The sequence below is a fragment of the Sebastes fasciatus genome, chromosome 18 (genome assembly GCF_043250625.1).
Source record: "Sebastes fasciatus isolate fSebFas1 chromosome 18, fSebFas1.pri, whole genome shotgun sequence".
Taxonomy (NCBI): domain Eukaryota; kingdom Metazoa; phylum Chordata; class Actinopteri; order Perciformes; family Sebastidae; genus Sebastes; species Sebastes fasciatus.
In genome coordinates this window covers 8,335,877-8,357,890 of record NC_133812.1, presented here as the reverse complement: position 1 = coordinate 8,357,890, position 22,014 = coordinate 8,335,877, and the positions used below count along the sequence as shown (strand labels likewise).

Here is a 22,014-nt window from a genome sequence, read left to right as displayed (position 1 = left end):
CGTTATTGAGCCATTATGAGTTAAAGGACACCCTCTGCCAATGGCAGCTTAACATCTGGTTAGCATTTCATCTGCTGGGTGACATTTTTTTCAAGGAAATATACAGATGAACAGGAGGGGGGGATTTCCAGGAAAGAGGGATCATTTCAGAGCTTTTTTAATTTTGCTCACTAAATCGCCATGAAGATATTTGACCAGACTGCTGGACAGTTTGTTTCAGTATGGAAACTATAGTACAACATTCTCAACTCTATACAACTCTTGCACATTCTCAAAGCATCAGTGAGATGAAACCTCAAAACTGGAAGGACTTCTAGTTTTAAAATTGAAAAAAATGAAGAGTGGCATCTGCTCACTGTGTTCCAGACTTGACTCGCGCTGTAAATTCCTAACAGACTAACAGGACATCATTTTCAGCCGAATGTTTTCCACAGCTCCGTTGTCCATCTCCTCCAATCACCCATTTACAACAATTGCCTTTCAAATGCTAAGCACACCGAGCTGGAGCATGATGTGCCTGGCTGCATTTGTGAGGGGCCTCCTCCCTTCCACTGCCAGTTAATGTTAACGCACATCTCATACTTGTTTCACGAGTGTGCGCATGTCAAGTTTGATCAAAATCACTGCACATTTGCGTGGGTGACTGGGCGAACATGAAGAGACTGGGGGTGGTGACATACCTGCCCTCTGAAACTATACCTCCACTTAGGATTCATGGAATTTTCAAGTGTTTTCTCAAAGCCATCGGGATTATCATACAAAATATCAAGAGATTATATCAGAGAAGCCAACAGACAGAAAGGGCCAAACGAACCGATCGAGCCTTGGACTGGATTTATTTTAACATTCTTCACGTAGCTGGTTCTCAGGCCCGCCTGATCATTCCTCTGCCGGTATTTCAAATAAACCCATCGGCGAGCCGCTCCTCAAATAAGCAGGGCAGGACCCGACGATGCGCCTCGCTAACACCAGATTATGTTGCTAAACTCAAATACAGTGGGAAATGGATCGTGAGAAGGACTGAACAGAGAAACTGGTTTCCAGAATAGCCTCGGCCGATCGGAGGAGGTCAGAGTCTTCAAGTATCCGTCCAGCTCTTGTTGCAGGGAACATAAAATCCCTCCATTTATGACGTCCTTCCTTACGTTATTCCATGGGCCAGTGGGCATGGACGGTCCTCTTGAAGAGTCAAGTTTCTCTCTCACAGAAAACTCTTGAATGACTACTAGAGTGAACCACAGAGTTGAAGTCAGTGAAAACATTTGTCCCTGTGTTGTTCTGAAAGTGGTTCTACTCATCAACCAGAAAATTTAGGTCAAGAGTTTTATATTTTCTACTGTCACCAAACACTTTACCATGACATATGGTTGTTCCGTGAACCATCCGTGTAGGCAGGCAAGCTTTGGGATGAAATTCCCTCTCTCTGACGGAAACCGTCAGAAACCGTAACGTTTCGTAACTATGTTTTTGCTTATCACAGGGAGGGGATGTGCAAAGGTTTACAGTATTATGATTAAAAAATATACGCAATATAAAGGGAAAGCAAAATAATAATAAAAAAAAACGTATCCCCATGCTTCTGTAGTGGCATTTCCTTTTTTGTAAACATCTTCTTGTTTTTAACTCTGACATTTATGAACTGCTTGATTTTTGCAACAGTCCCTGCATAATATACAACACTTATTAATAAAATGAACACATCTACTGTTTTCTAGAAGGGTAGATTTGATCCTAAAGAAAGGACCAAAATTGAGTGCTGCGCTCAAAGTTCAAATTATTTTGACTTGGACCTTGGTTTGTCGCTGACCTTTCAAAGTGCAACCAATGAGATTACAGCTGTATGTGAAGAGCCACTTTTTGATGACGCATACCTGCTTTGCCTTTGCAAGTGTGTGCGCCCTACCTTGTGGTGACGAAGAGCAAATGTCTTATCATCTGAAGGCAGCTTAAGGCATTCGTAGTGTGGCACTTTGTGCATAAAAAAGTGACAGAGGTAGTTGTGTGAAGAACAAAAAAATAGCATTACAGAAAAACCTGCTTACTTCATCACCTGCTCAGCCACTCTGAAGTGGGCACGCTTGTCTGATGTTGGAAAGGAGGATTCAGACTCTGTTTGACCATTCAACCAACACTTCAGTTGGAGCCTACTGGCCCCTTGACTTGACAAAATCACAGTAGACTTTAAAGAGAACACAACTTCACTTGGACTTTTTTTTTTTTGCCCTTTGACTTGAAATTAACACCAAAGATTAAAATGTACCTCTTAAGACAGTGAGCGAATCAACTTTTTCCACAACAGTCATTTTGAATTGTCCTAGGAAAAGCACCGGTGTTACTAATATCATTAACGATGGCTCTGTTCTATTCCTGTCCCATTAAGTCATGACAGTGAGCCAGCGTGCACAATACCAGGACCCTGAGACTGAAGTAGCTACATGGAATTCAACAATGGAGGAAAACCAGGAAAGGAGGAATCTCCATTAGGAATTGATAGAGGCTCTTTGTTCCAAAGAGCTTCGCAGACTACGATAAACTCAACACGCCACAGCCAACAGGCCTGGCTACCACATTCCACTGAAACCTACAAACTCTACTTTGCCATGCAGCTGATTGGCAGTCACTGTCAGTTAGGTGGTAAGCAGAGAAAGCAATAGAGTCTAAGCTAGACATCTCCAGGGCCTCATTATAGGCCTCATTCGCCAGCAGCACAGATTCTTACATCTGAATGCCCAGTAGTAGCAAGAGGGCCCACTTCATCAGAAGCAGCCAGGGATACATTCCACCTCCACTAGGTCTGTTCAGGACTGAATAAGTCTTTGTGAAGCGTGATATATTGTAGAAGTGACAGCTTGCCTCAAATCCATTTACAATCACGGGCAAAAATCTTCATGTAGTTTCTGATTCGGCTTTAATCCCAGACAGCACCACACCTTTATCTCATAATTACCCACAAGGAAATACACAGGGATTGTATCAGTTTGGATAGGAATTAGAGGAAAGGCAGGGAGAACGCCCACTGCTGTGCATACCCCGACATCAATCCAGACACTGGATTATACGGCTCGAAAAGTGGAATTGAAGACAGGCCGAGGCAGATTCTGGGACTCACATGTACATGCAGCATCAGATGTAGTAAGGAAGTGATTTCCAACCACGGCTCCACCACAGGGGGCTACTTCTGCAGTTGCCAGGATATGTGGAAAATTTTGAGTGATTCAACTAATTTGAAAATTTTTTACTTTAAAGGTTTGATTAAAGAATATATACCCATATTGAGTCAGCTATAACACTTGAACGCAATGTGTTGCGTTTGAGCATGTGGTTGGCAAGCGTGGAGAAAAGTGAAACTGTTAGCTAAAGTAATGGATGAATTGTTACAATAGTTAGCAAAAAGTAATGGATAAACTGTTTAAATAAACAGCTACAAGTAATGGATACACTGTTGAAGTAGTAAGCTAAAAGCAAAGTGGTAGAAATTGCTAACAATGGATAAATTGTTACAATAGTAAGCTAAATGTAATGGATAAATTGTTTACATAAATAGCAACAAGTAACGGCAGTTGAAATAGTAAGCTAAAAGCAAAGTGATTGAAATTGCCAAACATAATGGATCAATTATAATAGTTAGCTAAAAGTAATGGACATATTGTTAAAATAATTAGCTAAACGTAATGGATAAATTACAATAATTAGCTAAACGTAATGGACAAATTGTTTAAATAAACAGCTACAAGTAATGGATACACTGTTGAAGTAGTAGGCTAAAAGCTAAGTGGTTGAAATTGCTAACAGTAATGGGTAAATTGTTACAATAGTTAGCTAAAAATAATGGATGAGTTGTAACAACAGTTGGCTAAAAGTAATGGATACATTGTTACAATAGTTAGCTAAAAGTAATGGATGAATTGTTAAAATTGTTTACAAGAAATTTAACAATTTTACAAGAAAATTGTAAAATTTTCTATTTTTTGCGAAACACAACTTATTGCATTGAAAGTACAATCTTCTGAGTTTTGTTCCAAACTTGATTTAATTATAAAAAAAATCAAATGAATAATATGAACAATACATTTCCGTAATCATCTGAACAGCAGTTAGAACACACACGACAAAACAATCAGAAAGCAGAGAATGCATTTTTTACAGACATCCTTTTCAAAAGCTCATCTATCATTTCTTAATATCGGAAAACTGAAATAAAGTTAAAAAGGCACACGCAACAGCCGACGATAAGGAAAACCTAAAATGATTAAGCAACTGCGAGCTGATTATTTCCTTTGATTGTAACAAATAACCATGGGGAGCTACCGAATGCTGTCCTGAAAGTCCAAGATTTCTCTGTGTGATGTTTTATTCAGTGTTCTACTTGAAATGTGATGGAAACCGTTGTCGGTACATTTATTTATTTGAGGATGTTGATCGGCCATTAATAGAGTTGATTCAAAAGTGACGGCCTTTTTATGGCCACTTTGTTTTCCATGTACATACATTAAAATAGTTTTTGTATTTTTAATCTGTGGGAAAATAGAAAATTTATTTTATTCCCATTAAATGTATTGGAAAATATAAGAAGACAATCTTATTTTTCATTTCTTGGTTCTATATTTGTTACCTTATCGGTGCTTCCTTGGTATTAATGAGGTTTCTTTAAAAACATACATACTCTTTAAAGCCAACCATCAACCAAATCGACACAACAGTCAAAAAACACGTACTTTATTTCAAATTGCTGCAACAGGGGCACTAAAAACAAACTGCAGAGAAACACACGCCCCCCCACCCATACCCACCCCCCCGAGTTAAACTCACTTCGATAGAAAATATTCTCATTTAAAAGTCATGAATAAAATGAAAGCACAGGAGAACATATGGTGGACGAAATGATTTGGAACACAGCGTTATGTAGCTTTGTCCAACCAACAGAGAGAAAAAAAGGAACACTTATTAGATTATAAGAGCACAGTTTGGTGCGGCTTTCCAACCTTTCAAAAAATAGAACGATTTATGAATTTTCAGGAATAAATAAAAAAAAAAAAGAAGAAAAAAAAAATCAGAAATAAGACATCGCCCTGTCCCCATCGAAAAAAAAAAAAAAAAAATTTAAATTAAAAACGTTATTTTACTGTTTCAACTGATATGAGATTATGGTGTGTTCGAGAAAAATATACTAATACATTTCCAGAGAAAAAGCGGTGACGACACACATCAATCAACACACACACACACACACACACACACACACTTGAACACACTCACCACATGCCTGTACAGTCAGTCACTGTCTCACACACTCACTCACACACACACACACTGACAGACAGAAGAGAGCACGTTGTGGCTATTGATTAACTTTGACTGATTTCACAATACATTGATAAACTGACAGTGCAAATTTTCAGACGGCTGCAGGGAACTAAAATAAGAGCAAAGAAGATACACCAACAGGACAAACTTTCAGACATTTTGTACAATTCTTAAATGAATTCAGTGTTGGATCTGTTCTTCCTTTTTTTTTGTTTTTAGTTTTTGGATAAAGATGGAATGAAGCTCCAGAGAAGCCGATGAGGAAAATAACAGCATTTTTGGATTGAGCACTCATTATAAGATTAAAATAATGCCTTTTAACAACTATTACTTATTTTAGAATTAATATTATTTTACCTTCTTTGTCTTAACCCTTCATCAAACACATTTAAAAAAAAAAAAAAGTTTAAAACAATAACAGGTTGTTAACTACATAAAACACTCTGGAGCACCATTTTCATGAACACGAATCGAGACAGAATTGCGATCCACGAACAAAAGATTAGAAGCCAAAAGTTGATTCTGGGCGATTCTAAAGGCAGCGATCTCGACTGGTGGCACTAAGTTTGGACTTAAATGTAGACACGAGTCAATCCAGTCAATCGACTACAGTGCATCACGAAGGTGTTTCTCATCTACGGGGTTATAATGAATGACCTCTGACCCTCCCGTGGTCAGGTCACCCTGGTCCACTACACCTGTACGATGTGAAATGCTTACTTTCCAATGTATGCGAATTCTCTCAGGAAAAACGTAGAGAAGCCTGGAAGAAGCGGAAAAAAAAAAAAAACGATAAAGAACGCTCTGTTCGCAGGCTTTCCCTTCCCCTGTAGGTTTCTCATCCCGCAAGGCTAGTCGAGTGTTTTTGACGATACCCTGGTTTCACGGCACCTCACAGTCCTTTGGGTTTGTCAGAGTTCTCAAAGACTCAGAAGAAGTTTCCTGAAATTAATCCAGTCACAGGATATGGAAGGATATTGAAGTGTCTGCTAACTGGATAGAAGGAGTTACAGAGTTCCTGCTCCTGTTGCTTTGTCTGTTTTTTTGTTTTTTTTTCTCTATCTCACCATTCGGCATCCCCAATGGCTTTGGAGAAGACATAGTCTCTCCCATTCAGATTCATGATCCCGTCCTTCAGGTGGAATTTCCATTTGTTCTTACTTCTGTGAATCTGAGTAGTAAAGAGAAGAAACTTAATGCTGTGGGCGTAAAGAACAGAGGGACACAGTTTCATCTTACAGTGGACACGGTCTCTAATGTCTTTAGCCCATGCACACAGAAGACTCACCCAGACGCATTAAAAGAAAGGTTGGTTAATGCTGAGAAACTAGCAGTACGTTAGATTTTAACCACAATTACCGCCTCGCAGTTGCCTGCCGCTGCCGACCAGTGAAGTGGTGGTTTACATCCATGTCTGTCCAAAATGTCATCACTTCATCATTTTATCATGTTAGACATTTTTGTGAAATTGTCATAATTAGCATATGAGTTATATCTATTGTAGTTATTGAGTTATGGCCAAAAATGTGTTTCAAAATCTAATCAGTTCATCCTTGAATCCAAGTGGATGTTTGTGGCAAATTTGAAGAAATTCGCTCCAGGCGTTCCTGAGATATTGCGTTCATGAGAATGGACCGCACTGACGTACGAACGTATGTACGAACTAGGGATGCTAATTTTGACTTTTCTTTTAACCAATAACCGACCCTCGTTAACCGACTACTAACCGTCAACCAACAAGATTAGTGCGTCTCATGCAGCGGTGCGCCAGCTGCAGTACATGAGCAAAACAGACAACTGAGTCCCCAGTTCACCCGTCCGGGAGAGTTACTGGAACAGCCACGGTGCTGCGTGTACTGTCGAGGACACATGCAGCCACTTTAGCTTTTAGCTTTTAGTTTAGCAGGTTGTCAGCTGTGTGTCTGCCTAGTGTAACGATACTCTGTCTGTACAATAGCGCGTGTTCTGACAAACCGTGTGTGTGATTGTGTTACTTTCACAGCTGAAGCGTTGCCGGTGGCTTCGTGCTCGCCATTGTCACACATATACGGTCTGTCAGCTCGGCATAACTTTAGCGAGTGTTCGATAGACCGTGTGTGTGTGTGTGGTGGCGGTGAGTGTGGGGTTGTCGGTGGCGTTATAGCTGTGATATCAATGGCAGTGTTTTTACAGTTCATTTGTCGGTGAATAAATGCGAACTCGAGACGGGAACCAATTTGCTGTATCTTGCAACGCCGGCTCAGACTCTCTTAAGGTGGGCTGTTAAGGTGGACCAGCGTTTCTACTTTTAAAGACAAAGTGACTCTGAGTTTTGATCGGCTTTATAATTAATTAATAATATTTCTTTTAACCGTTAAACCGTTAGCGTTAATCGGTCTCCTTGGTTATCACCAGAAATATAGTGGATGAAAAGGTTATTTTTGATTACTGAAAAACTATGTTGGTAAATTGGCTCCTAATTGCTTGTAGGTGTAAACATGAGTGTCAACGTCAGCCTGTATGTGTGTTAGTCCTGCAATAGACTGGTGACCTGCCCAGGGTTAGATGAACTGAAATTATTATTAGACAACAAATTATTTACAGATGTACAAAAACACCATGTTCTAGTGTAAATTCTCCATCAAGAGATGTGAGAGGGAATTAGAAGTTTAGCACTTGAATATCAATCCATGCAGGTTGATTGAGTTTTGTTGTGCCATATTCTCTCACAGAATAGATCATCTCTTACCTTGTCATACTGGCACACCACTACATTCTCTGTATCAAACAGCTCCTGGTCCTCCTCATCACTGACATCATCACCACTGTTCAGCGGCTCCTGACGAGGAAACAGAACCAACAAGTTGAACAACATTATATAGTTATGGTGCAAAATCTTTTTAAACTGTATTTCTGATCTTTACGACATTAAAACATGCAGAGCGGCCGGGTTAAATATCTCATTGATTAAATTATAGAAGAAACAAAACTAGTAAATTATCTATATTTATTATCTGGAGAAAAGACGATAGCATTATACTGTATAACAGAACTTTGTCCTTGACGGGAGAAAACATCATCTAGATCAGTGGTTTCCAACCTGGGCTCATATTAGCACACTTACTGGATACTTTATACTAAAGCCTGTATATAAAACTATTTAAAAAGATAGATTTTTTTGCTATTTCATAGGCCACATTCTGTTTAAACCCGTTATTTGTGCTCAGTTGCAGATGAAGATTTGACTACACTAATATCCCTCATCTGCAACCGCTTATCCCGTTAGGGGTCGCGGGGGGGCTGGAGCCGATCCCAGCCGACATTGGGCGAAGGCGGGGTACACCCTGGACAGGTCGCCAGTCCATCACAGGGCTGACACATAGAGACAGACAACCATTCACGCTCACACTCACACCTACGGGCAATTTAGAGTCCACAATTAACCTAACCTGCATGTCTTTGGACTGTGGGAGGAAACCGGAGTACCCGGAGAAAACCCACGCTAACACGGGGAGAACATGCAAACTCCACACAGAAGGGTCCCAAGCCGGATTCGAACCTGCAACCCTCTAGCTGTGAGGCGCCAGTGCTAACCACTGCACCACCGTGCAGCCCTGACTACACTAATATGGAAAATCTAATTTTAAAAAGCATTTTGTTCGTACAAAAAAGAAGAGTATGTGTATTTCAGTTTGTGGGGTGGATTTGTGGAATGGGTTAGGTGATGGGTTGAAGGGGAGCACAAATATAAATCAATTTAAAAAGCTATACAAGAAAGATATTTTTGGGAGGTACATGGTTGAAGAAGAGTTGTGTTAAAGGTTGGTTATATACTTTTTAACTGCGGATGTATTTGTGGGTTGTAAATAAATGTGGGATGCTGTTCATATATTCAACTTGGGATGTAAATAAATCTGAGATAGTTTTTATATTATATTATCATTCTATGATATATGAGTTATTAGAGGAGAAGTGAGAAAGGGGTAGGGTAATATAAGTTTTTCTTCTACCTACTCCTTTTCGGACACTATAACTCTTGTTTTGTTTGTTATTATTTTGTATCTGTTTTTAGTTATTATATGTTCGAAATAAAGTCTTTCATTCATTCATTCATTCAATATTATTAGTATTATACTGGTAGAATTAGATTCCAGCATTTCCAGAGCGTTAAGTCAAAAAGTAAAAATGAATTGAAAAAAGAAAAAAATCGATGTAATCATTTCCAAAATTCACAAAATGTTTTTCATCTAACAAAATATTCTGGTTCAATCCACATTTGTTGGCATTTAGCCTTTCAAAAACAACATTTTCACTGTAGTCAAAAACCCATTTGCTCTCCCGCTTGCACCATAAATTACATTTATTTAACCCCAATAACAAAAAATGTAACACTATTATAGTAAATTAATTAAGCTGCTACAAAAAAAGGATCACATTATGTATCTGCATTCGCATGGCTGATCCATCAAGACCTCATCACTTAATTTATGTTGACGAGTTTTAACAAAAGAAAGACCCACTCACTTAATACATTGAATCACCATATTCAAATTGAGGATTTTGTTTGAGGATTTGTAATGTTTTTTAGGGTGATGACCTCAGAAAATATGGGGCGGGGTGCTCTGCATTTTTTAAATACAAGTAGGAGGGGCTTCAAGGAAAATAGTTTGGTGGATCACCGATATAGATGATATTGCTTTCTGGCAGTTGAACTTCAAACACTGACACACTAACAGCAATTCTAACTATTTCTGCTGAGCCTGACAATATCCAACACTGCAGTTTGGGTTCCCCTGGTGCTCACCTCTTCGACCTGCCCGTCCTCTCCCCCATCCTTGTCCTTCTCCTCCTCCTCATCTTCATCATACTCCTCCTCCTCATCCTCGTCCTCTTCCGAGGAGGTGTCTCCGGCGCCGTCCACCTGCTGCATCATGGGAGGCTGCTGGGCCTGGGGCTGGGATTGAGCCTGGGCTTGCTGCTGGGCTTGTGCCTGGGCTTGTGCCTGGGCTTGTGCCTGTGCGACCTGTGGTGCAGCTGCACCCTGGGCCTGCTGGGCCTGGAGCTGCCGGACCAGAGCCGCTGTTGCTGCCTGACCGGGCTGCGGCGCCGTACCTGCTGCCTGCATCACCTAACGGAGTAAGGGCACCGGAACAGAAAACAGTGATTGTTAAGTAAGGAGTTTATATATATGGAAAAAAAACTGATTTAAATCAAGCTTCCTGTCTAACATTGTGCATGCTAAGGATAATATTAATAGAGCTGCAATGATTAATCGATTAGTTGTCAACTATTAAATTAATCGCCAACTATTTTGATAATCGAGTAATCAAGTAATTTTTAAGAATAAAGCTTCTTAAATGTGAATATTTTCTGGTTTCTTTACTTCTCTATGACAGTAAACTGAATATCTTTGAGTTGTGGACAAAACAAGACATTTGAGGACGTCATCTTGGGCTTTGGGAAACACCGATCGGAATTTTAAAGATCAAACAACAAATCGATTAATCGAGAAAATAATAGACAGATTAATTGACAATGAAAATAATCGTTAGTTGCAGCCCCAAATATTAACACCCCCCATCGTACTTTAGTCCAAAATAGACACAGATGTTGATCAATAATATGACAAAACAAAAAAAAGGCAGGAGACATGGTGGGAAAACAGAAGCACGTTTTAGACAAATCTCCTAAGTGCACGGCAAACTTCCAGAAAAGAGCAATTCAATTGGTAATGAAGGAATGAAGAAGTGCTGACCTGCGTGTTTCCTTGGACTTTGTTTCCTGAAGCCAAGACAATCTGCTGCGGCTGGATGATGACTCCTGTTTGCTGGGGCATGCCTCCCTGCAGAGGAGCCAGGACCTGGACAGACGGCAAAGAAGAAGTCACATTTTGCAAAAGCTCTGGGATAAATATTAGAGTTTTGTCTTTGGAGACATGTGAGGGAATTACATGTTAAAATGTCAAAAGTTATTCTATTTAAAGGTGCTATTAATAACATTGATAACATTCAGCCACTAGATGTTGCATTCTCCCTCCCCCGTTCCATTGCATTTACTAACTTACAAGTTGTTGCCAGGCACTTAGCGTCATTCTCAGCCATTTATCCATTTTTTATGAACCGATGACCCAGAGATATCACGTCATACCAACGCCGTTTCACTATTGGCTCACAAGCCTTGTTAGAAGAGGGAACCGAACGTCGGATATCTTCCACAAAGAAACAAAACTAGGGATGCATCGATCCAACTTTTTCAGTCCAGATACCGATAGCGCTACCTGGGCTTCGGGTATCAGCCGATACCGAGTACCGATCTGATACCAGTGTTTAATTAATAAGCTGTATGCCTCACTGTGTGGAAGTGACTGGGATCATTCTTTATTATTTTGATTCAGTATCGGCCCGATATCCGATCCCGTATCGGTGTTATTGTAGGAGCCAAAGTGTGTTTTTAACCTGTCGTTTATTATTAGCATTATTATTATTTGTTTAGGCTGCATACGTTCTTTTGGTTATCATCATTTCCGTAAATTGGGACAGCGGTGTGGTTTCACCTACTTTTACCTGTTCACTTGGACCGCAGGAGTTAGACAAAGAGGGTGAGATAGGCTTGGATATTAACATTTTGTTGACAGGCACGTAACTTTACGTTTAGTTATTCCAGTTAGTCTTATTGTTTGTAAGTCCTTTCATTTAATAAACAGTTAAACGCATCTGGACTTTTTGGAATGAGTCACAGTAAAGAGCCTACTTCAGCCTCTTAGCGGCTTTTTAATTGATGGCAGTCGCTACAATATCCCTAAACAAAACATTCATTTTGGACCTGTCAAATTTTCAAATGATTAATTCACAGTTGAAATTATTTCTTTTTAGGAAAAGCCATACTTTTATTCTGCACCTTTCTAAAGGCTCTGCAGGTGTATTATTTAAAATATATATATATTTGTCTACATCAAAATGTTATCAATAAGACCTTCAAACCTCAATTAACTTATTGTAATTGTAAGTTTTGTTGAAAAGCAGGGAAAGCAGGAGTTTGGCTCATCATGTAATGATGCATTTTACTATTGCTGGTTCATTTGGAGAAGTCAATAATATAAAAAGGTCACGGATAATGTTTCTTAGGGGGAAAAGATGACGTTTGAGTGGTCAAGTGTCCTTATTTTTCGGAATATATGTTTTTCATGGCATATTTCAAGTTCCTATTTTCATAAGTTGGTCCTTCCACTGCTTCGACGCCAGAGGACCCACGGCTATGTAGCCAAACAGCTTACTTGTCATGGACTGATTAGACGCACGATGTCAATTACTATACACTATGTGCTGTTGATTGTTGTTCTGAAGACCACAGATAAACAAGATACATGCAGCCATGTTGCACTTCCAGCCACTTTGTTTTTCATTTTCAACAGTTTTATCTCCGTTTACAAAAGTGAGGTGCTCCTACCTGTCTAATGGGGCATACCTGCTGTATGACCGGTGCCTGCACGCCGCCAGGCTGCATCTGCTGCTGCAGCAGGATCTGCTGCTGGGGCTGCTGGATGATGTACTGAGCCCCATTAGGGGCACGGACCACCTGCAGGATCTGACCTGAGAGACCGCAAAACAGAGGAGACGTGAGTGGTGTTAGAGTGCACGCATCTAGGAATTACCTTAAAAGGGACAGTTCACGCCAAAATCAAAAATACATGCTAGAGATATCGACCGTAGAGATGTCTGCCTTCTCTCAAATATAATGGAACTAGATGGCATGCCATGGTTGGGGGGGGGGGTATGTGGCGATTTTCGAAAAATAAGACTAATTCACAGTGATTTTGTAAATAGTATTTTTGCTAGGAATGCACATCCCTAATCTAGATTGATAAACAGCACCACAGGTGAGAGGAAGAATATATATTTTTCATTTTGGGGTGAACTGTCCCTTTAAGTTGGCAATTTGAATATCTAAGTATTTCTTCACAATTTGATGCACAGATAAACTTTAGAGTGTTTCACCTTGGCTGGTGATGAGCTGTTGGTATGGGGTGACCCCTGAGGGCAAAGCGAGGGTTGCTGCGGTAGCTGCTGCACTCTAGAGGAGGAAATGAGAACACACACACACGAGGGAATGAAACAAGCCAGTCAGGTACACACTCACTTGCAAAACAGTGAGTCCGCAGGCAAAGAGTTATACCTGATATATTTCCTAAAGCAGGACTTTAGGGTTCAAGAATGTGGAAAACAAGACTGTTAAGGGATGTCAAGTTGTAAATGATCTATAGTTTTTTTTTAACATAACCACCAGGTACAAACAGGTATTTATGGATTAAGTGTTAAGTACATATCTCTGGAGAAGGTTAGAAATGTTCAAGTGAAGCTTAAACAAAGTGTTTGAGAATTAAGACAAAAAAAAAACAGAGTACTAATACAGCACAGATGCAAGCCTTGACACCAACAGATGGCTCGCTGAACACAAGTGTTGTTGAGAGAGAGAAGTACAAAAGGGAAGGGAAGTGTTAACATGCCATTGTGCGAAATTAAAATTGATGAAGGCAAAAGTGTGCTTGTCAGTGTGTGTGTGAGACCCAACAGGAGCATGTAAGAGGATGTATTATCCCCAGCTTAATCTCCACTGTAATCGAGGCTACTAGACGACTCTCTGAAGGTCCTTCCTCTCCTCTCCTCTCTTGCTTTCCCTATCCTTCTGCCCCTCCATCTGTCTGCTACTACACCCGTCTGAGGAAAAAGCCTGCAGAGACGCATTGAGATCCTCTTCTACTGTTTGGCTGGCTGCGCAGTATGTGCGTGGGCAACTATTCTTTCCTTTCTCTCAATAAAACTACATTACGCTAACAGAGTGCTGCAGTACGTAAGGGAGTCACCGTAAATCTGTATACAGTGGAAGTCGGCGATTGTTACATTATCTACTTACCATCCCCGTTGCACTCATGTGCTGTAGAATCTTGGAATCCTGAACAATGACTTGCTGCTGGGGAGCTGTAGAGAGACACATGTTGAAGTCATACCATAATATGCACCAAAACTGATTATAATATCCTGAAAGGAAAATGATTAAACAGAGAAAAAAAGATCATTTTATCTACTACTGGCTCTTAAAGCTAGTTTTAATAAAAATAACTTTTTGTCATATTTGCTCAAACTGTCAGTATATCCTGACAGTAGTACATGAATGAGACAGATAATCAGGTTCCACTGCCTCCTTTTAGTGCTCCTTAAGGCCCTGACACACCAAGCCGACGGTCAGCCGACGGACAGTTTGGGGTCGTCGGTGAGTGTCCGTCGTCTTATTTTTTGCGGTGTGTCCCGCACTGTCGGCTCTAGTCTGCCTGTATCCAAGTTTTTTTGGCCGATTCAGCATCTTGAACAACTTTTTGGTCGAGACAAAGGCGACGTGAGGCGACTCAACAGGCGGCCTTCGTCTGTGCTAGTTCTCCGATATCGGCTTGGTGTGTCCCCAGCTTTAGGCTGCATTCACACAGGATCCTTTGGAAAACACAAGTACTCCCATTCATTTTGAAAGGGTTTAGTGCTTTAGGGGAGGGTGCCAAAAAAACACGGGGCCTGCGGTGGAAGAGTAGAAACGGAATCAACTTTTGGAGAAAACGCAACCCTACGTCACACTGCGGCGGCCAATCACATAACCAGCAATCCAGAGCTGTACAACCCAGCCATAAGGGAACAAAAGACGTTAATTGTTGTGCAGTTAATGGGCCATTAGGGAGACTCCCAGACCGCCACAGAACCCTGCGGCGAATCGCCGCAACACATGATCTGGTGTGAATGCAGCCTAATGACATTTGCAAGATTCCGCCGTGCTGAAAAGGAAAACGACCTGTCAGAGCCGAGCAGTCTCTAAAACAGCTGTCCATCACTGCTCGTGAGTTCCTCTCACTTCACAAGGTTCAAGATTCAACTCCATTCTGTTACTGTTATTTCTATTTCTCTCCTCAAATGTTTTCAGAAACATATTTCAGTGTGCTGTTTATCTGTAAAATGAGAAAGTTTGCTCCGGTCGGTTTTGGCTCAACTGTTTTCAACATGGCGGACAGGTCACAAACTTTCTCATTTTACAGCTAAACAGTACACTAAAATATGTTTGTGAAAACATATGAGGAGAGAAATAGGCATTACTGTAACAGAATCTTGACTGATATTAGTTTGACAGCTTGATCGGAGTACACCAGCTACATGAGCAGTGATTGACAGCTGCTTTAGAGACTCCTCGTCTCTGATTGGTGTTTTTTCTTAGGGCGCGGTAGAATCTTGCAAATGCCAATTAGGAGAACTAAAAGAGGGGACCTGTTTTTTTATTTTTATACAGATTATCTGTCTCATGTACTACTATCAGGATACAATGACAGTTTGAGCAAATATGACAAAAAGTTATTTTTATTACAGTTACCATTTTCAGTAGGAAGGCTGTATACAACTTGTCTAAAGGGACATTTTTGTGGTGTGTAGAACCAAAATCACAGATGTTAGATGCATTCATAGCTAGTTGTTGTTTACCACGGCGTTGCGGTAGTGACAGCGCTGACCAACCTTGCGTCTGCTGAGGGGGCAGGATGACTTGCTGGGTCTGTGCTGGCTGGGTCACCTGCTGGATTTGTTGGACCTGCTGGAGCTGCTGCTGGACCTGCTGCTGCTGCTGAGCGGCCTGCAGGGCTGCCTGCTCCTCGGTGTGGAAGCCCTCCACTGCCTTCGACTGCAACAGTTTGTTTTCCCATAGCTGAAGCATCAAAAGGAAGAAAGAGGCCTTCTATGAGTTTTAACAGTATTTTGTGAGGTACCACTTTCATTACGACAATAAATCCATCACAGATATATATACTGTACATACAGTATATAAACCTATTTAAATAAAAAGTTTGCAAATGAGTAGCTGACATTTGGGAACTCATAATAAAAAATCTACTAGTTTCTACACGACAATGAACTAGGGCAGGACTTCTCTAAGTCCGCATCCAGACTGAATGACCAGTCAATCCGTCCACAGCCCATACCTCTCCGGCATCGGTGCTAAATTATTCAAGACCGTAGTATTGATAAGCTCTGACGTTATCGGTCCTTATATCTGTAATTTCTTACGTTTTGGTGTAATTTATTATTGCGCTGCATCATCTCCTCTGCTCTCTGTGTCTGTATATTAATTTTATTGAGATTTTAGATTTGATTCCAGTGAGATATTGAGTTTATATAGTGACTTTGCTAATGTAAACATTACTGTTGCTTATCTAGAAACAACATTTTAGGGCTGTCCCAAATACCCTTTTTTTGGGCTTCGAAGCTTCAGTTAGAAATATTCGAAGGTATTCAAAGCTTCGGGATAGCGCCGCTGCCGCACTACTGTGCACACGCATAAGCACACCTCTACACATAACAAACAGCGACATCTGTCTGAGAATAACTAATAATAATTAATGTTGAATATGAATAATGTTGAGGGATTATTCCTTATTTTATGGGCTATTTTGGGGTACATTATTATTACATACTTAAATATATATTTAAAAACAAAACAACAAAACAAATTTGAATCAGGGATGCACCGATACCGATACTGGATCAGATATTAGGCCAATACTGACTGAAATAGCTGGATCGGATATCGGTGACAATGGGGCCGATCTATTCAATTTAATCTTATGTTTATATAATATATACATTATATACTGTAATTTTAATTGCAGTTTAAGTTTTGACCAATTTGTTGCTGCATTAAAAAGGTTTACACTTGAATTGTAATTCCTGTTAATTTTGAAGGTTTTTTACCAAGTTGCTGGTGTACGATTTATTATTTTAAAAATAAATAACAATTCAGTAATTTTATTTCTATGTATTTGTCACATTTTGTTTTACAAAGTTAGGAAACCAGTGTTTAAGTCAAGCCTGACGTTTCCATACACATAAAAGTATGATCCCAGTGACTTCCACACAGTGAGGCATACAGCTTATTAATTAAACACTGGTATCGGATCAGTACTCGATATTGTCCGACACCCAAAGCCCTCTCAATATATCCGAAAAAGTTGGATCGGTGCATCCCTGATTCGAATACTGATTTGTAGGTCGATTACCATGGCAACGGTCGAAGCATTCGGGTCAGTCCTACAACATTTAGTTATAAATAAATTTATCCTGTTCTTAATTAATTATTCTTCTTTTTTAATTAATATATCAAAAAGCAATTATTTAGTAATGAAAAAGAACCGATAAGAGTATCGATAACAAACTGATAAGGAGTATCTTATCGATAAGAGTAGTAGGCTAGTATCAATAAAATCCCATACCAACCAAACGATAGCTACCCATCTCTACTGGTGTTATGAATAGGCTACAATACGTTATTTTCTTTTCGTCAATCGTTCCAGACATCTGACCTTGAATAAAAATCCGAACCCCCTGATTGAGAAGCCCTGATCTAGGGAATGAAGCACACGTACGTCACCACACTTGTGCACTTCTACTAGTTCCTCTACAGTGGTTGTATGTACACAGGAACAATGATGCTGGGGGGAAGAAGGGGGAGGGGGACAGTTACCGTTTTCAGCTCCAGAAGCACTTGCTCATCCACTCCCTCGTCCAGGAACAGCTCTCGCACCTCGTTGATCACATCCTCAATCACAGACTTATATAGTTTAGGCTACAAGGAAGCACAAAGGACACAAAATAGGAAAGAGAACACATTTTCATTACAATGTTTGGTACAGAAGAAAAATATTAAAATAATAATAATAAAAAATGTATCTGTTATAATAAATGATACCACTTGGGGCTTACTTTTTCCATACTCTGTGGCATGTGGCTCTCAGAAATGTGTGTAATAGGAAGACATCAGTTACTAATAGTGCTTCACAGCTGCCATAATAACAGCAGCAAAACATTACATGTCTAACAGACCATGTTGATATTAATTAATTATATTATATATTTTTTTTTTGCCAAATAAGCAGTATAATATGGTAATATTTGGTGTATATCAGTTGTAAACATGTAGCTCGACTCTAAAACAAGTCCATGGAGATAATCCCTTGGATTAATGTAGCCCAGCCTGTGTACGTCACTGTGTGGGTCGCTATGCTACTATGGGTTGCTATGCTACTCCATATGAACCATATGTCCGTTTGTCACGACCCAACAAGGTCTATAGCTACTAGCACGTCTCCCGGGATACCGTGGCATACATGGCGAACACGAATAGCTAATGTATACCGTTTAAAGTTCTACAACGGCCGCGTTAAAGCACCATAGCGGAACAATGTAAACGTAAAAGCGACACACAGGCCACCGCACTGCGCTGCGTTATTGTCCCCAATGTCCGCAGCAACACGGACCTCGGTGTCTCTCCTTCCCTCCCCCTCGGCCCGTCTGCCTCCTCCACTATTTAAAGCCCAGTCTGGTGTTTATATGTAGAGCCCGGTGACGTAGCGTCGAGTAGCACCTTCCCATCCCGGGTAGTCTATATTAGAGAGCCAATATGGCGGTATAAAACCAGGCAGCAGAGAAGGAGGAGGGCCAGAACAGCGGAGCGAGAGGAGACGTGACGGTGGAAGCCATTTTACGGAGAGCGGCAAAACTGTGCTCTCTCGACGTTCCCCGTACATTATGTGGCGGAATGTGAAGGATATTTTCGGTGTAATACTTTATGAATGCTCAGCTTTGACTAGTGGCTTTTGTCGGTGTGGGAGAAGGACGTAGTTTGTTATGAGATGGGTAAAAAGCTGTGTTTTTTGGGGGGCGGTTATATCCTAACTGCTGGTCGTGGAATGGTGGACAATGATGAGGCGGGCTGACCGTTGACGGGTTTTTTCGGCTAAAAAGAGACTTTAATCTTTCGATTAATTCGCAGTGGATGGTGGCGAGGTGCTTTGCGAACATCTGAATCTTATAAATTATGCAAATAATAAACAATTTAGCTTATATTTGTCCTTTTATAACCGACTCATCCAACACGAGCTTTTGAGCCTTATAACTATAGCAACAAGCACAGACACCCCAAAAAATACCCATAATTCATAGCCCTATCTTTAAATTAATGTAGCCATAGTAACGTAAAGCTCCTCTTTAAGTTAGTCACTGCTCACCAAGATGGCTTTATATCTCAAGAGAACAATCTAGTGTCGAAAAATGACTAAAAATGGCCGTTTTGACTGAACTAAGTCTTCATTTTATTTGATATAACAGTGAAGTGTTTGTTAAAGCAGATTCAATCAAAAAAACAGCTCGTTGACAAGCTTTTCTATCATCTTTTACCCCCATTTTCTTCCCCCGTTGACAATCCTCAGAGATTGATCCTTACCACTGGGTTCGAGTTAGCCGAGCTCGCCATTATACCGCGTAGTGTAAAAACCACACGGGAAATAGGCGAGAAACAGAGCCAAAAATGTACGAAAAACGACTTTAAAACAACTGGGAACGATACTCTAAAACAGCCGGCATTACTTTTGTAAATAAAACACAGTTTCAGCGGTCTTATTTACAATCCCGGGCTGCGACTCCCCAGCCGTCCTCCTTCCGTCGTTGTCTTGCTTTATATACTGAGCATGGAGCTGCGAGTGCGCGAGACATAGGGCAGGGTCATATCGCACATCTCGCGAGATTTTCCGTGTGGGAGCATGATGACTAATCGATACACTTGCTGCTGGGAAATGTAGTTTTAAATGTGGTAGGCGGTAAATAAATGGTGCTCAGATCGCATTAGCTTTGTAATGCTCAGTGATCTTGTTTACTGAATTAGGCCAACTGTAAATATTTTGACCCATATTAAGGAATTAATGCTGGGGGAGCCATAGTTTCCACATGGGCCACTGGTAGTTCATTGTAGATAATTTATTTAATTTTATTTATTTATTTATTTATTTATTTGCACATATATAAAACTGCACAAAATCCAGTCAATGAAAAAAAACAAGAAATGTGTCTGGAGAGGTCAAGAAGCCTTACAGGCTTATACAAAGGACTTCCCACCAACCCCAGGAGAAAAAAGACAATAACAAAAAAGGAAGAGAGATCTAAACTAACATAATTTAAAAAATATAACAAAAGTTAAACAACAACAAAAAGTACACAAAATGTGCAGAAAAACCTAACCGCACAGTGGAAAACAATCCAATAAAAACAATGAAATACATACAAAAAAACAGTACAGAAGAAAAGAAAATGTATCTAAACATATCAAAAGATAATTAGACATCATGAATTAAATGTGATGATAATTTCCTTTTAAAATGTTCTAAGGATAACGAGCTCTTGATAAAGTGTATTTTGGTGTTCCATATTTGTACACCACGATATCTGAGGGAGTACTGGCCATGTCCATGTGAAGATGACTAACCTGTCTAGTATTATGTGAATGAATTTGAGAATTAGATTTAAAGAAGTTGCTAAACGATGATGGTAAAGAAGAAGGCAAGAACATATATTTATATATTAACACACATATCTGATGAATATGTATGTCATACACTGAAAGAATGTTCAGTTTCTTGAACAGTGGAGCAGAAGCCTCCTTAGAGTTTGACAAAGTTGCCAATCTTACAAATCGTTTTTGCAACAATTAAAGTTTATAAAGATTGGAGGGGTGTATTTGCCCAAACAATATTACCGTAAATCAAATAGGGATAAATCATGGAATAATATAGGCAAGGCAAGGCAAGGCAGCTTTATTTGTATAGCACATTTCAACAACAGGGCAATTCAAAGTGCTTTACAGAAACATTCAAGAACATTGCGACAAAATGCAAAAGAACATTAAGAAATAATTAAAACAGTTATAAAAACATAAAAACATTAAAACATTAAAGATTAGAAAATAAAAACAAGCTAAAAATAAAAGCTAGGATAGAAGCTAAAATTGCATAAAACTCAAAAGAGTAAAAGTTATAGTGCAGTGTCAGAATAAAAGGCACCCGCAAACAGGAAAGTTTTAAGCTTTGTTTTAAAAGAAGTGAGAGTTGGAGCGGTCCTGCAGGTTTCTGGGAGCTTGTTCCAGATATTTGGTGCATAAACAATAACATAAACAATATAAGGTTAATAAACAAGAAACATTTATGAAACTTCTTAGTTTGCTGATGATTCCTAGTGACTTCACAGTTGTATTACAAATAAAATGTATATGTTATGTATAATATAATACTGATATAGATTTAGGAGATAATTAATTTGTTTAACAATTAAACAAATATAAACCCCAAAGGACACCCAGATTTCAGTTTAAGCTTTAATGTGCAAAGTTATAGAAGTCAATTGATTAAAACAAAAAATAATTATGCAAATTCCTGCATAATCTGATGGCATAGAGCAGAAAGAGGTCGTGTAGAAGGTAACCCACAAATTGCGAAATCTGGCAGAAACTTGCGAAAACTCTTGCAAGACTCACTGCCCAAAGACCTATCTTAACCTTAACTATTTAAGGTCAATGCCTAAGCATAACTATTCGAGGTCAATGCCTAACCTTAAAGCAGCAGTAGGTAGAACTGGAACAAATCTGATTATAAAAAGTTATTTTTTATAAAACGTCACCATAGTGCCTGAGACAGGTAATGTGAAAAAAATCATGTGCCTCTGTGTCCTCTGGTGTCCTCTGTGGCCTCTGTTGGTGCTCCTAATGGCATCTGCAAGATTTCACAGACCGGAGGAAAACAACCAATCAGAGCTGAGCTGGAACCTGCCGTCTCTGAGCAGCTGTCAATAACTCGCAAACTCCGATCAAATGGTCAAACAGCGCTGATCA

The 22,014-nt window shown here is 39.8% G+C and overlaps 1 protein-coding gene across 4 annotated transcripts; it reads right to left on the bottom strand.

Moving 5' to 3' along the window:
- Nucleotides 1–5,021: 5,021 nt before the first annotated feature.
- Nucleotides 5,022–19,827, bottom strand: gtf2a1 (general transcription factor IIA, 1). Of its 4 annotated transcripts, none has more exons than XM_074615132.1 (10): nt 19,582–19,827; nt 17,824–17,925; nt 15,825–16,011; nt 14,194–14,258; nt 13,278–13,353; nt 12,748–12,872; nt 11,039–11,143; nt 10,088–10,411; nt 8,033–8,122; nt 5,022–6,475 (listed from the first exon to the last, which is right to left on the bottom strand). In XM_074615132.1, the coding sequence occupies exons 1-10, from the start codon at nt 19,609–19,611 to the stop codon at nt 6,368–6,370; spliced, it is 1,212 nt and encodes a 403-aa protein (XP_074471233.1). In that variant the 5' UTR covers nt 19,612–19,827; the 3' UTR covers nt 5,022–6,367. The 4 variants fall into 4 exon arrangements, with proteins under 4 accessions (XP_074471233.1, XP_074471234.1, XP_074471231.1 ...); XM_074615133.1 differs by having other exon boundaries at nt 12,730–12,872; nt 19,536–19,826; XM_074615130.1 differs by having other exon boundaries at nt 12,730–12,872; nt 19,582–19,825.
- Between the last annotated feature and the right edge of the window lie 2,187 nt (nt 19,828–22,014).

Excerpts from the sequence above, each read along its gene's own strand:
- gtf2a1 (XM_074615130.1), bottom strand. The coding sequence starts at position 19,611 with ATGGCGAGCTCGGCTAACTCGAACCCAGTG. Across the intron at positions 11,144-12,729 it reads AGGTATGCCCCATTAGACAG|GTCCTGGCTCCTCTGCAGGG; the intron begins GTAGGAGCACCT and ends CCGTCTGTCCAG. Across the intron at positions 10,412-11,038 it reads AAGTCCAAGGAAACACGCAG|GTGATGCAGGCAGCAGGTAC; the intron begins GTCAGCACTTCT and ends TTACTCCGTTAG.